We start from the raw sequence: 15571 nt of genomic DNA, 5'->3' as shown, positions 1-15571 counted from the left end.
GGGTTCAAATGTACAGATTTACAGAACATAATGGACTCAAACACAAGTATCGGTACTAGTGGTCTTTTACTGTTACAGTGTAAAATGTCTGCCTGTCATTTTTATGGTCAAGTTCTGGCAACTGCAGCTGCCAGTCTTTTACTGTTGATAAAACCTGTATTTATGCAGTAATTCAGGGACATTTTTACACTGTGATTATGTATTTTATAATTTACACAGTTGATTTTAAAGTCTTTTCATATTTCATGGCACAAACCTTATTTTATATGAAATTTAAATGTAAATGGTGTTTTTCAATGGTAATTCTTACAATTAAAATGTGAAAACAAACACCATCACTGTAGAATCAGCAATACTATTATTCATCTACCGTAATAGTAAAGAATATCTTGCTGTCATTTTAACAGTGACATTTTTTTTTACAGATATTAGTCAGATATTCCAGTGTCAACTGTGGAATGATATCTACCTGTGTCACCAGTGACCCAAATCTCATAGTTACTCTTTCTCATGAAATAATAAGTTCAAATCAACACAGACAGCAATTTAACATGAAAATCAGTTTTATTTGGACTAGTTCACTTCATATTATATGAATAGGAACAGCCAATCAGCTAGGGTGCTTTACTCAGCTGCTTCTTTTCCCTGTAAAAAAAAAAAAAAAAAGAAACAAAAAAGACAATGAATGAATAGTTTGCAGCACATATTTTCATTCATTCATTTTACATTAATATCACACTCTTGAGTACATGTTGTGGTTTGTTTGCAATGTTATTCAAGGCATTTGTTTTCAAAAAGGGTGTCATACATTTGATATGATGGACTGGAGCATGGGCTTTGATAGATATTTTATATTCCATTACCTTGCCAGAATCACGGGTCTTAGCTCTGAGCTTGTTGACCTGGGACTCAGCAATGTCAGCACGCTCCTCAGCCTCCTCCAGCTCATGCTGGATCTTCCTGCACTTGGACAGATGAACATTGGCCTGCTCCTCCTGGAATAGAATATATTGTAAAGTGTTTACATTTTCAAAAAGGCCAGCATATATACTGTGCATTGAATTTTTCAAATACATGTTTTGCCCTTACCGCTTCCTCAGCATGCCTCTTGTAGGACTTAACCTTGAGTTGCAGCTTGTCGACCAGATCCTGCAGCCTGGCAACGTTTTTCTTGTCCTCCTCGGTCTGTAATATGAAATATTCATTACATTGTACATGTTATAATGAGAAGGAAACTGATATTGGATGGATTTATACTGTACATGTTAACTGTGATCACAGCTTTACCTGATAGGTGAGCTCCTTCACTCTCCTCTCATACTTGCGGACACCCTTAACAGCGTCTGCTCCACGTCTCTGCTCAGCCTCAACCTCTGTCTCCAGCTCACGCACCTTCAGAAAACAGGAAAATGTATGCAATACTTAAAATGTCTTTTGTGTATCTTTTTACTTCTGCTCAACTTGCAAAATATTAACATGACTGTTGTACCCTAGACTCGAGTTTCTGGAGCTGCTTCTTGCCACCCTTCATGGCCAGGTTCTCAGCCTCATCCAGACGGTGCTGCAGGTCCTTAACAGCAACCTCCAGGTTCTTCTTCATCCTCTCCAGGTGAGCGCTAGTATCCTGCTCCTTCTTCAGCTCCTCAGCCATCATGGCAGCCTAGAGAATATAAAATTGGGGTTAGAAGTCTCATAAAAAACACATTTTAACTGGAGTAGTACTATGACCAAATTAAATTTAAACCTACATCGGTGATGGCCTTCTTTGCCTTGTCCTCTGCATTTCTTGCTTCCTGAATGCTGTCATCAACTTCACTCTGGACCTGAACCAGGTCAGATTCAAGCTTCTTCTTGGTGTTCAGAAGGCTAGTGTTCTGAGAGGTTTAAAGAGAAATGTCACTTATGTGGTAACATGCCTCATTTTTGCATCATTAAACCTTATTTGTTTTTTAAATTGTTGAAATGATTATCACCTGAGAGTGCAGAAGTCCAACACGCTCACTGGCATCCACCAGCTCCTGTTCAGCAACCTTGCGTCCTCTCTCTGTCTGTTCCAGAGCAGCTCTAAGTTCCTCAATTTCAGCAACCATAAGACCATTTCTGCGGTCCACCATAGCAGCCTGTTCCTTGAGGTCTTCCTGGGCTCTGACAGCATCATCAAGGTGCAGTTGGGCATCCTAGTTAAAAAGTATATTAAAATATTTAGATTTAACACGATTGACACCTTTTGTGGATCCACTCACTGTACTGTAGTTTGTGCAGCAGCACCATGACAACAATACCTTGAACTGTCCCTGCACATTCCTCAGCTGCTTCTGGGACTCAGAAGCCTGGCGATTGGCATGGCTCAGCTGAATCTCCATCTCATTCAGATCTCCCTCCATCTTCTTCTTGATTCTCAGGGCATCATTCCTGCTCCTGACTTCAGAATCCAGAGTACCCTGCATGGAGTCAATCACCCTCTGGCTGTTCCTCTTGATCTGCTCCATCTCTTCATCTTTTTCTGCCAGCTTCCTGTCCACCTCACCCTTGATCTGGTTGAGCTCCAGCTGGACACGCAGGATCTTAGACTCTTCGTGTTCCAGAGTTCCCTATTGACATCAACAAATAAAATGTTCATCCTTGCCTTGATATCTTTCACAGTATGCAGATTTTTATCTCCTCAGATAAAAAATGTACCTCAGCCTCCTCAAGAGCTGTCTGGATCTCAGTCTTCTCTGTCTCCACCTGCTTCTTGGACTTTTCCAGCTCATGGATGCTCTTGCCAGTCTCACCCATCTGTTCAGTCAGATCTGAGATCTCCTCTGTAGAGAGACACGTGTGGTTAGTAATCAGTAAGCCTCAAAATTTAAACCTAGTTTCCAATGCAATGAGGCAGGAACTTACGCTGCAGATTCTTGTTTTCACGCTTCATGGTCTCCAGGTGATCCAGAGCTTCCTCATATGAGTTCTTCATCTTGAACAGTTCAGTGCTTAGAGAACGAGCCTCCTTCTGAGCTCCTTCAAGCTCGGCCTGACCCTCCTCATACTTTTGCTTCCACTCTGCCAACACCTGAGTGACACAATTAATATGGTTTCATTAGTTATGTACTAATATGAAAACAAAAAACATATTTTTATTGTAAACAATTTGACCTGACCACACAAGATTAACATTATTACCTTGTCAAAGTTCCTCTGCTTCTTGTCTAGGTTAGCAGCCAGTCCATTAGCCCTCTCAACATCAATCATGAGGTCCTCAACCTCACTCTGGAGCCTCTGTTTGGTTTTCTCCAGAGAGGCACACTTGGAATTCACAGCCTCAATCTGTTCCTCAGCATCCTGAAGGCGCTGAGCCAGCTTTTTCCTTTAAAAAAAAAAGTGTTACATTTTCTTGTCAGTCCTTAAAGCAATATTTGCGGAGTTTCAGCTCAGTGATTCCACCATCTGGTTGAGAAGCGCTATCGTCTGGGGGGAAAAAGCGTTTATTCCCATTAATAAACAACAGTATTTCCCACATACTTGCAAGGACACTGTGTGGCGGGTGGTTGGGGGAGGAGGTGAAGGGGGTCGGGGGGCGGTGGTGGCGGCGGCAGCGGCGACGACGACCGGAGGGGAACCGTAAGTTTCGCTTTTACCCACCACGTCTCTCCCTCAACGCAGAGGGGAGGGGGGGAGGAGGGGGGGCAGTGTTTCGTACCCGTGCAGGGAAGTTACATGGTGCAGTTTCAGCTGACGCAACCCCGCTCAGGCTGCAGCGGCAGCACCATTCATCCTATTAACCATTTTTCTACCATTGCAATGAGTCTGGAAACATTATTTTAAGGCCGAAAAACTCCGCAATGTTACTTTAAAAACCTTAAATTTACTAGTGCCTTTTACAGATATTTTTGTAAGATATATTGTTAGATGTTATTGTTCTTAGATTAAACACCCCCTATGTTAAGACCAGTTACCATTACTGTAGTGTCAAGTTTTACTTATTTTAGAAAATGCAAAGAAAGTACTTTGATTTATATGCTTATTGACACCAATGTCTTTCATTTCATTGTCTGAGTGGTACTCACTTGGCCTCCTCAAGCTCCTCAGTGCGCTGGATAGCATCAGTTTCATACTTAGTTCTCCACTGAGCCACCTCACTGTTGGCCTTGGACATTCCACGCTGCAGCTCAGCCTTGGCCTCCTGCTCCTCCTCAAACTGTTCCCTCAGCAGGTCACAGTCATGGCGAGCTGATTGCACTCCATGAGCAAGTGCATTCTTGGCCTAGTGGAAGAAACGTATGCTTGAATGCACCAAATGTCTAAATGACATTAAATAAAACCAGGGCAGATGTTAAATTTTTTTACCTTAACCTCCTCTTCAACCTGCCTCTTCAGCTCCTCAATCTGCTGAGTGAAGGCCTGTTTGCCTCTGGTCAGCTGGGAGACAAGAGCCTCTTTCTCCTCAATTTGACGGCCAAACTCACCTAGTTTAAAAATGATCATCAAACATTAGTGTGTCTTTGTTGTACACTGAAGATTACTGTAGGTAAACAGTGTGTTAAACAAACCGTTTTCTGTCAGGAGACGTGCTCTCTGTCCACTTATGTCATTGATTTGGCGAACATGTTCATCATTCTTGGTCTTCAGTTCGCTAAATTGGTCCTCAAGAGTACGGCACATCTTTTCAAGATTTCCCTTGAGTCGAGAAAAAATGGAAATGAATTGTTTTATTTATGAATCCCTCGGTTATTATAATAATATAATTATCAGATTGCAATTTAATATCTCATTTACCTTTGATTTGGCCACAGCCTCCATGTTGCTGGAGAGATCATCAATCTCCATCTTGTATTCACTCTTTTCCTTCTCAAGCTTCTGCTTGACACGCTGGAGGTTGTCGATCTGCTCTCCCAGCTCAGCAACACTGTCAGCCTGCTTCTTACGAAGAGCAGCAGCAGTAGCTTCATGCTGCAGAGTGGACTCCTCCAGGTCACGACGCAGCTTCTGGAACTCAGCCTCACGCTTCTTGTTCATCTCAATCTGAGCAGCAGTGGCACCACCGGCCTCCTCCAGCCTCTCGCTGATCTCCTCAAGTTCCCTGGAAAGGTCAGCCCTCTGCTTCTCAACCTTGGCACGAGCAGCACGCTCAGCCTCAATCTCTTCCTCCAGTTCCTCAATACGGGCCTGTTTAATGTAAACATGTTGTGTTTCAGTCAGCAGTGAACATTAGAATAAAACATACCAAAGGTATGCACCAATACATTCTATCAGTGTCAGTACCTGAAGCTCCTTGATCTTCTTCTGGAGCTGAGCACCCATTGACTGCTCATCCTCGATCTTGCTGAGGAGCTGGCTGGTTTCAAAGTCCTTCCTGTGTGAATTTTTAAAAATGCAGTGTTTGAGTACGCAACCCACTGAGTGTGTCACAAATGTAAAAGTACTTTTTAAAGGTTTTCAGAAATGGCCGTTTGTCCTGTTTGTCGCGCCTCCTTCCACGAGTTTACCCAAGTAAGGAAAACAAATTTGATTGGTTGTTATCGAGTGGGCGGGATATTTAATGTTTGGGGCAGGACCGAGCTCCGTGTGTGCCACTTATAGCCACAAATAATGCTCAGAACAGCACCAAACCTCATCGACAGTACAAACAGGGTCCCGGTAATACGAGGCATCAAACATCTGTCAGCTTAGCCTGGTTTCTATTGAAACGAGACGAAAACAACTCACCCACTCTCCTCCAGTTATACGCTATGCAGCAACTGTCCGTGTCCAACATAGAGTCCAGGCACGTCCGAGGCCGACTGGCAGCACAAATCATCTGGTTTCAGCGTGACCACCAGACTGACCACTTGATTCCCCCATATCTGTGATGTCTGCTTGTACAGGTAGTCAGCTGGCGTGGAGACGATTACCGAGTGAAGTAGAGTCCCGCAGCTCAAGGATGAATGTGTGTGTATTACTCCATATAATGCAGCCAAAGTTCCTATGTATCTTGCCTATCAGTTTATAAAAGTTATTATCGAGTGTTCACAGGGAAATGAACGGAGAGAATTGCGTAAACAAGCGCGAGATTAGAAGCGACGTCACACGCGCGATCAGGACGCCGTTCGTTGCAGGAAGAGACTGTCTATAATTTAGTGAAGGAGACATCACAGCAGGGAAAACACGGCTGAGTTTATGGAGTTTGAGAACAACAACGACTGGTTTCATTTCGATGGGCGCCACTATCAGTTTGAGACCGAGTTTACTGAAGACAAGCTGAAGGAAATGGAGGAGTAAAGTCAAAGAGGGGCAGCTGCGGTGGAGACTATGTTCTGGAAATGGAGGCTAAAAGTGACAGAGGGAGAGAGCTGGTGGAGGATATGTGCTGGACCTGGGGGAATCAAGTGGTCAGTCTGGTGGTCACTGCCTGTCGGTGGCCGCTGAAACCAGATGTTTGTGCTACCAGTCGGCCTCGGACGTGTGTGTGACGCGGAAAGTTGCTGCGTAGCGTATAGCTGGAGCAGAGTGGGTGAGTTGTTTTCGTTTCTTTTCAATAGAAACCAGGCTAAGCTAACAGATGTCTGATACCTCATATTATGGGCTGGGACCCTGTTTGTACTGTTGATGACGTTTGGTGCTGTTCTGAGCATTATTTGTGGCTATAAGTGGCTTTTTGATCGGTGGCTAGTGGGTCCGTATACAAGCGTATACTGCGCTGTTTGTTATGGTGCGGTCATTGCTAAACTTGCTACAACTAGAGAAGCTAGCGGTTAGCAGACTACATCTCTCGAGGGGGGGTCTAACTCGGTGTTACGGTGCGTTGGACCATGGGTTAAATTTACGCCGGAATATCCCTTTAAGGAATAACTGATAACAGAAAGTCGTTATCCGATTAATCCTAACCGTTAACAGAAATAAATGTGACTAGGCTTATGCCGATCAGCAATGCGGCATCCTGAGATAATGATTATGTTTTTTGTTTTGTTTGTTTTTTGCTGTGCCGTCCTTTTTTTCATTTTTTTAGTGCACCATCCTTCAGACGCACATGCAGACGTCTGTGTGTTTGTTGTCTGACCATCGTTCACGGGGACTGCTGCACTAGGCCACATAGCTCCAAGTGATGAATAAGCACAGGACAGGTGCAACTGGAAATACTACCAAATTGGAAAAAGCAGCAAGAAACGCATTCATGACCTCCACTACTTTTCGTGGATGATCCCGCTGATCATTTTTATCCAATGATTGAGCTACTGTGGGACACACATGCTTTTGTTTACAAAGTTGATCCGCTTGTGAAAAAATGCAATGTGAATACAAACCGCACCAAGTAAAAAAAATAAATAAAATTTAGTCCACACCAAAGCAAGTGAACTATTGGACTTTCCTGGTGTGAATACGCCCTAAGTGATAGACCGCAGGGATCCGGAGGAGGAGAGTGGAGTAGGGATGGAGGAGAGTTTGTGTCGGTGGTGGTGGACGAGTCTCCTCGCTTTTCTCATACGTTTGATTGACGGATGACGGATCCAATATCACTGGCTGATGAATCGTGAGTAACGTGACGCATAATTTGTGCCCCTGCATTATCCAATGCGGAAAAAGACTACCTCACTTTCACCTCGAAAATAGAATTTTGCACAAAGTTTGGTCTACATCATCTGATAGATGAGTGATTACACAAATTTTAACTCATTGAGTGCCAACCACGTAATTTCTCGTTTTTCGTTCCCATGCGTTGAGTGCCAAAAACGAAATTTTTCGTTTTTTGCTTTTTTTTTTTAATTATGAAAACAGACACTTTAATACACATTATATGTAAATTTGGGGACTCTACGACGAGGAGAACTGAAATAGATGACGATCAAAGTCACATGACAGCTCATGATCTGGAAGTTTTTATCATAACTCAGCTTCTGCAAACGGAGTTCTGCATGCAGATGGGCCGACTGTCCCGCCCGGTCTTAATCTGGAGCAACACCGTGTCCTCCCCAAAGTCCTCCCGCGGTAAAATCTGATGGTCTCTGGGTCAAAGCAGACCGGCACCACCTACCACAGAAGGACCGCGACCACCGGCGGGACCGGTGTTTGCGAGCCGCGGTGGCCGGCAAACCCTCACGTTCCGCGGCGAGAGGCTGTGACACGGCACGGTGCGTCTGTGTTATTGTTGTTTAGTGGCGCCCCCCCCCCCCGCCCCCGATGGTGGTTTTGTGAATAGAACAACAATTGTTGTATATATTTATCTTATACGAGCCCTTTGATCCAGAAATGCGAGTGTCAGAAGAGCGACAGACACAAACAGCGCACCTTTCATAAAAGACGCTCTATCTCCTTTTCTAGAAAAAAAGGAGGGATTTTGGTGAAACCCAGCCATGTTTAGCTTGACTTTTCTCAGGAACGGAGGCACGTAGAAACAAACGGTTTGTGGTCATTTGAAGCATAACGTTAAACCTTTCAATTGAGCTACAGTATGTGTTGGTGGCAATAATATAGAATACACTATGGCTCTACATAAAAAGTCAAAAATGGTCTAAATTGCCGGTACACTTGATTAAAACTTTGGAAAGGAGCGTGGCACTCAATGAGTTAAGACCCATAGTGGGCTCAAAATCAATTTTCTTTTCTGAATACCTTTAAGTAGAGAAGAAAATCAATCTCTTACTTTTTGATCTTCTCATCAGATTGCTGCTTGTCATTCTCAAGATCCATGATGGATTCCTGGGCCAGTTTCAGGTCACCCTCGAGCTTTCTCTTAGCTCTCTCAAGGTCCATACGCAGCTTCTTCTCTTGCTCCAGGGAACCCTCAAGCTGCACGTTGATATGAAAAAAATATTAATATGTTCATGAAAGGTCTAGTTTTGCCAAGTCTTTAAAAACTTACATCATCAACTTGCTGTTCAAGCTTGGTCTTGGCCTTGGTCAGAGTGTTGACTTTGTCTTCCTCAGCCTGCAGGTCATCAAGAGTCTGCTGATGAGCTTCCTGGAGGGCTTTCTTCTCCTTGGTCAGCTTAGCAATGCTCTCATCCTGAGAGGCCATCTCCTCTGTCAGGTTCTTCACCTATGGTTGCAAGAAAGATTTTGTTATTAAACAGCTATTGTGCTGATTTTCCTTTATCTAATGGTGTTGACAAACCTTGTTCTCAGTGGCATGTTTCTCCTTTTCCACCTTGGCCAAGGTAAGCTCCAGGTCATCAATATCCTTCTTCAGCTCAGAGCATTCATCCTCCAGCTTTCTCTTCTTAGCAGTAAGCTCAGCATTGATTTCCTCTTCATCTTCCAGTCTCTCAGTTGTCTCTTTGAGTTTGGCCTCCATCTGAATCTTGCTCTTGATGAGTCCCTCACATCTCTCCTCAGCATCTGACAGATTCTCTCCTTCCTAGATCATGTTGCATGAATGCACTCTGTTAGCACATCAAACGCTTGTTTCAGAAAACATCAAAAATCACAGCCATCTGTTCACATGTACTTACGGATGCTACTTGGAGCTGCAGATCATTCTTCTCCTGCACAAGAGACACCATCTTCTCTTCCAGTTCCTTCTTCTTGGCCAGTGCAGCAGCCAGGTCAGTTTTCATCTTATCATAGTTTTCCTTCATATTAGCCAGCTCCTTCTCAGTTTCAGCACTCTTCAGCAGAGGTTTGATCTTGTAGTACACCTTCATCCATGGCCAATGCTTGACATTCATGAAGGAGCGGATGTTGTACTGGATGGTGAAAATGCTCTCCCTGCAGAGAAGAGGTTTGTGTTATAGGGAAATCGTCATTATTCCTACTATGACTTTGTCATGTGTGTGTCGTAAATAGCTTTTTCCAACATGCCTTCTTTCCATCATCTTCACAAACTCCCTTCTCATGAGGTATCCACGGCAGAGAGCCTGAGTCATGGTGACCAGAGCTGCCAGTTTTTCATCTCTCATCTCCTCAAGGGTACCCAGCAGACCGGCCTTGAAGAACACCTGAATAAACAGACGATACATGTTAACTTAAAGGCACCCCAGATGGTTTAAGGTGTTTTATGAATGGCAACATGACGGCTGCTCTGCATCTATGTCACTTCTCCTTTGGCACATGGTCCGCTGTTGCACAAACCTAATTTAAATTAAGTGGGTAGTTCATTTAGATGTATTTCTAATGTAAAAACCTATCCTCATTAAGTAGGTAGTTCATTTAGATGTATTTCTAATGTAAAAATCTATCTTCATTGGTAAATAGTCATTGGTGCCTACCTTGGTGTGTCCAAATCTGTACTCATCGTGAGGAACATCAATTGATCCAAGCAGCTTCTCTGATGCCTTCTTGTTGTCAATGAACTGGCCCTCAGGGATGACACTGGCGTTCAGTACCTTGTATCTGTTATGAGAGATTGTGAGTGTGAGAATTTTCTTTACCTTGTCTTAAATGAAACTAAATTATTAACCTATATTTAATAAACTATATACCTCTGCTTGAAGTCACCATAGAGGATTCTGCTAGGGAAACCTTTCCTGCAGATTCTGATACCCTCCAGCACACCGTTACACCTGAGCTGGTGGATGACCAGGAAGTTCTCCATCAGACCTGTGGAAGAGGGATTTGGCCATTAGTATGGTGAATAAATTGTTATTATTTGGAAGTCTTGCAACATTATCCCTAAACAAAACAAACACACCCCAGAAAGACTAGCGGTGCTCTAGAGCGCAGCTAATGGGGATCCTTACAAATACAATAAAAAACACAAATGAGATTGTGTTTTTGTACCTGGAGTCTTGGACTCATTGGGAATCAGACAACGCACAAAGTGAGGATGGGTGCTCCTCAAGTTAGTCATCAGCTTGCCCAAGTTCTCCTATAGATGGAAAATAGTAATTGTCATGAAATCTACCACTTGCATTTTTTAAAAAGTTAAATGTGATGTTATTTTTCAGTATATAATGTTAACCTTACCCTGAACTGTGAAGACACAGTCTGCATAGAGCCACCCTTCTTCTTGCCACCCTTCTTGCCGACCTCTATTGATATTCAGTGCAAAAGATTTGTTACACTTAATATTCAATTTCTATAGCCCATTTTTACAAACAGTTTGTCTCAAAGGGCTTTACATGGCATCATACCAACATCCTCTGCCCTTAGACCCTCACATTGACTGAGGGGCACATGTTAAATTTAGTTTAGCATTTATAGTACATATAGTCTTGAAATATACTTAAGAATATTGCAATGAATTCTATATCATACCCTCAACAACAGGTGGATACAGGGCAGCCAAAATTTTAACAGGGGACTTCTGGTACAGCTGCACGACAGAGTCGTTCAGTGGGTCCTTGTTCTTGTCCAGCCAGCCACTGATATTGTAGTCTACAGTGCCAGCATAATGCACCAGGGAGAAGTGGGCCTCAATCTTGCCCTTGGCTGGCTTTGGCTTCTCAAAGGCTTTGGTTTTGCCAAGATGCTGGTCATACAGCTTATTCTTGAAGGATGTGTCAGTGGCCTTGGGGAACATGCACTCCTCTTCAAGGATTGAGAAGATGCCCATAGGCTTGAAGAAAGCAGAAGGAGATATACCATGAACTGATGCGGTGGTTAAATATTCAGAGGAATCTCTTTATATAGATTCACAGAAATTAAACTGTACCTTCTCAATCAGCTCAATACAGGCAGCCAAGTCCATACCGAAGTCAATGAACTCCCAGATAATACCCTCCTTCTTGTATTCCTCTTGCTCCAGGACGAACATGTGATGGTTGAAGAACTGTTGCAGTTTCTCATTGGTGAAGTTGATGCACAGCTGCTCCATGCTGTTGTACTGTTAGAGGAGAAATAGTCAACCTAATCCTTTACAGGCAAGAAGAAGGATTCTGTCATGAAAAGTACTGTAGGCTGAAATGCAGTGAATGAAGCTTACATCAAAGATTTCAAAGCCGGCAATATCCAGCACACCAATGAAATAATTCCTTTGCTGCTTGGTGTCCAGCATCTGGTTGATACGGATGACCATCCACAAGAACATCCTCTCATAGATAGACTTGGCCAGGGCAGTCACTGAGTTCTTCACCTAAATAACAACATAAAAATGACTTCAGGGTTAATACTGCTCAAGTCAATGTATTTATCATTTCATCTATAAAAGTCATTAAAAATAGGGATAAACTGCACTGCATTTCTTGATCTTTCATGGACTTGATGTTTGTTTTAATAGGAAAATTGGCATTCGCCAAGATGCGTATGCGTTTTATTAATCTTAATGGCTACACCTGGTACTAGAAGGCCATGCATGGAGTACGGCCGGCATCTCATACACACGAGATCAGCTGATCACTCTGAAGATGACTAAATCCCAAAGGAGCTGAGAAGGAGGCTGAGAGGCTGCATAACTCTATCTATCTATCTATCTATCTATCTATCTATCTATCTATCTATCTATCTATCTATCTATCTATCTATCTATCTATCTATCTATCTATCTATCTATCTATCTATCTATCTATCTATCATATTTACCTGCGGCACAGTCTGTCCCTTGGTGACAAACTCATTCCCGACCTTCACTCTGGGATAGCACAGAGCCTTCAGCATGTCAGCAGAGTTCAGACCCAACAGGTAAGCAATCTTGTCAGCAACTAAAAACAGTTAGGTGTTTTATGTTACACTGACTGCTAATAATAGAAACAAACGACGGACAAGAATCTCTGTTGTTACATCCAAATTTTTCATGAATTATCATAAATACTCACCCTCTGTGCCATCAGGCTCAGCCTGCTCCTCACGCTGCTTCTGCTTGAACATCATGTTACCATGGTGAAGCACAGCACCAGTCAATTTATAGATGCCCATCTTCTCCTCACCAGTGAAGCCCAGGATATCAATGGCATTCTGTGTTCACAAAAAGTGTCATCAGAATACGTAATCACTTCACAGAACACATTAAGAAAGCAATTTTGATCATTAACATGCAAATTATTGTAAAGATTTTAACAATGAAGATCACGGACATCAGTGGCTTCCAGCTCCTCTTTGTCATCAATACTGGCCACAGTGATCTGACCCATGCTGCACATGGGGAAGTCGTAGGGGTTTGTTGTGATGAGTGACATTTCTGCAGGTGAAAAGATGGGGTAAGTTTCGATAAGAGTGTTTTTCAATCAAATCTCTAAGTACATTAAACATTGTGCATCTGCTTACCAATCAGCTCAGGCTTGTGGTTGGTCATCATCTGGTAGAAGATGTGGTAGCCTCTCTCATCAGGGAGCTGGAATGACACTCTAGACTTCTCCAGCAGATCTGCAAATGTGGGTCTTAAATCACAAACTGGACAATTCTCAACTCCAATCATTTGTATTCACTTTTAGTATTGTTACTTACATGTCTCAATATCAGCACTAGCCAGTTTGCCAGTTGTGCCGAAATGGATTCTGATGAATTTACCCTGTTTGGGACAGCAGTTGTTAAAATCTCTCGATATTGGCAAGGTGTAAGAGGAATTTTTTCTTGTAGACATCTCCCCATACTTACAAAACGAGATGAGTTGTCATTCCTCACAGTTTTGGCATTACCATAGGCCTCCAGCAGTGGATTGGCTGCAATAATCTGATCCTCCAGTGACCCCTATTATCCAAGTGACAAAATCATATCAAGATATGTTTTTTCTTGTGGAGATACTTTACACACTGCATATACATTCATTGTGACATACCTGGATTTTGCTTTCCTTCTTCTTTTCGCCACCACCAACTGAGATTGTGGCAAAGTACTGGATGACACGCTTGGTGTTCACAGTCTTTCCAGCACCAGATTCTCCACTAGGTATAAACAAAGACTTATAAGAGTTTGATCAAGCTATTTGATTATCTTGGAAAAAACATCAACAAAAATGAAACTTACGTGATCAAGACAGACTGGTTCTCCCTGTCTGTTAAGTCACAAAATAAAGGAATTAAGCACCTATTTCTACAACATAAACCTCATACTAACACATTTTATACTGAAAAGGACGTACCAGTTAACATGAACTGGTAAGCGTTGTCAGAGACAGAGAAGATGTGGGGTGGAGCCTCCATACGCTTCTTGCCTCTGTAGGCACTCACAACTGAAGGATCGTACACTGGGAGCATCTTGTAGGGGTTCACGGTGGCACAGAACAAACCAGAGTAGGTCTGAAAGTGATCATAGAGATAAAACAGTTAACTCTATGTTTCCTACAAGTATAATCATTTTCAGTATTGTGTGTATCATCTGGCAGATTGTCTTACGTAGATCATCCATGCTGCATAACGCTCTTTGAGGTTATACAGGACAGAGGCTTCATTGAGATAGGTCATCATGGCCATATCCTCAATTTTGTCGTACTTGGGAGGGTTCATTTGAAAGACTTCATCCTCTTTAAATGTCTTCTCCTGCAACAGGAAATTGGTTACAATGAGAGCTGATCACATTTAACTCATATACTGTATGACTCTGAATTTATGATACAAACCTCCTGAGTGTCCAGGACTTTGACGGTGACTTTGCCACCATCTTTCTTGAGGATTGTTCCCTTCAGGTACAGCTCTGTCTTATCAACCACATAGCAGGCAGCCTTGGCATCAAAGGGTTTGCTTTGAGCCTCGATTCTCTCCCTCTCTGGCTTACGGAGGTAAATGGCAGCTTTGCCATATATGGCCATTTCTGCGTCTGTACTCATGGTGGCTGTTTATGTCTGTGAGGTAAAAAGAAATTAGAGTAATTTTAGTGCACCTTTTTGAAGTTACATCAGCTCATGAAGCTGAAAATCCAAAAATAACTTAATTCAATCAAATGTTGCATCAAATTCAAAATATATTCATACCCGACCCTCTCTCTGTCAAAATGTTGTTATGTTCCACAATCCTAAAAACATAGTACATATTTTCAGACACAGAGATACGTTTAAAGAGAAGATTTGTTCCAAAATATATCTAACCAATTGATATTTTATAAACATATTAAAATGAAAACATTCAGAGCAGTTATTATGGATGGATGATCTTACCAGTACGAGGGGCTGTCAAGCGTGTACATCTCTGTCCTCTTAGTATCCTTTTATAAGGTTAAGTTTGTGCACGCTGCAAAAGTTATTACGGGCCACATACAAGATGTGGTGTGGTTTACAAATTATGGCATATTGCCTTTATTGGCTGTTTTATCGTCCCTCACCTCTTCATATTTCTGTTGACCAGTGAGGCTTGAAGCAAACTGAAAGGCTTTCAGGACCCTTTTTTTCTTGTTTGTTTTTTTTCTCTTGTTCTTAAATTTAATTGGGGCCCAGAGGACAACAGCATCATCCTATTGAAATTACCCTGTTTATTATTAATTTGTTACAGATCATCCAGAAACCATGCTGATGCAAAGGTAATTATATCTACTGCACAGCAATGGACGGGGGTGGTCAAATGGACTGTAAAGCCTCATAAATTGTCAGTAATTCTGTTATCTAAACAAAAATCTGATAATACATAAATTGCATCTTGACAGCATGGAAATGTTGGTGATTTGTTTTCTTTTTTTGTTGTTGTTTTTTTCCTTTTTACTGAACATTTTATTCTTTAATTTATTACACACATGCTGTAAAGATTTGTTGCGGTGCCTCCATGACATGTGCTTCAAATTATTTTTAATGACATGGAATTTATTTATTTATTTATTT

At 42.2% G+C, this 15571-nt stretch overlaps 1 protein-coding gene across 1 annotated transcript; it reads right to left on the bottom strand.

Annotated features, from left to right (window-relative positions):
• Window positions 1–545: 545 nt before the first annotated feature.
• LOC310993323 (myosin heavy chain, fast skeletal muscle-like) lies at window positions 546–14914 on the bottom strand. Its single transcript, XM_083981646.1, has 40 exons — window positions 14735–14914; window positions 14384–14605; window positions 14160–14303; window positions 13907–14063; window positions 13792–13819; window positions 13604–13709; window positions 13423–13515; window positions 13273–13336; window positions 13093–13191; window positions 12903–13006; window positions 12645–12783; window positions 12412–12530; window positions 11816–11965; window positions 11546–11716; window positions 11149–11449; window positions 10858–10922; window positions 10672–10759; window positions 10374–10491; window positions 10161–10284; window positions 9750–9890; window positions 9405–9656; window positions 9068–9310; window positions 8816–8992; window positions 8597–8742; window positions 5242–5332; window positions 4756–5145; window positions 4530–4656; window positions 4327–4445; window positions 4047–4243; window positions 3163–3346; window positions 2887–3052; window positions 2680–2804; window positions 2283–2591; window positions 1974–2177; window positions 1749–1874; window positions 1490–1660; window positions 1288–1392; window positions 1090–1185; window positions 864–995; window positions 546–645 (listed from the first exon to the last, which is right to left on the bottom strand). The coding sequence occupies exons 2-40, from the start codon at window positions 14588–14590 to the stop codon at window positions 625–627; spliced, it is 5799 nt and encodes a 1932-aa protein (XP_083837772.1). The 5' UTR covers window positions 14591–14605; window positions 14735–14914; the 3' UTR covers window positions 546–624.
• Window positions 14915–15571: the final 657 nt, after the last annotated feature.

This window comes from Trachurus trachurus (genome assembly GCF_905171665.1).
Source record: "Trachurus trachurus genome assembly, chromosome: 1".
Classification (NCBI taxonomy): Eukaryota; Metazoa; Chordata; class Actinopteri; order Carangiformes; family Carangidae; genus Trachurus; species Trachurus trachurus.
This window is presented reverse-complemented; position numbering and strand designations above follow the sequence as displayed.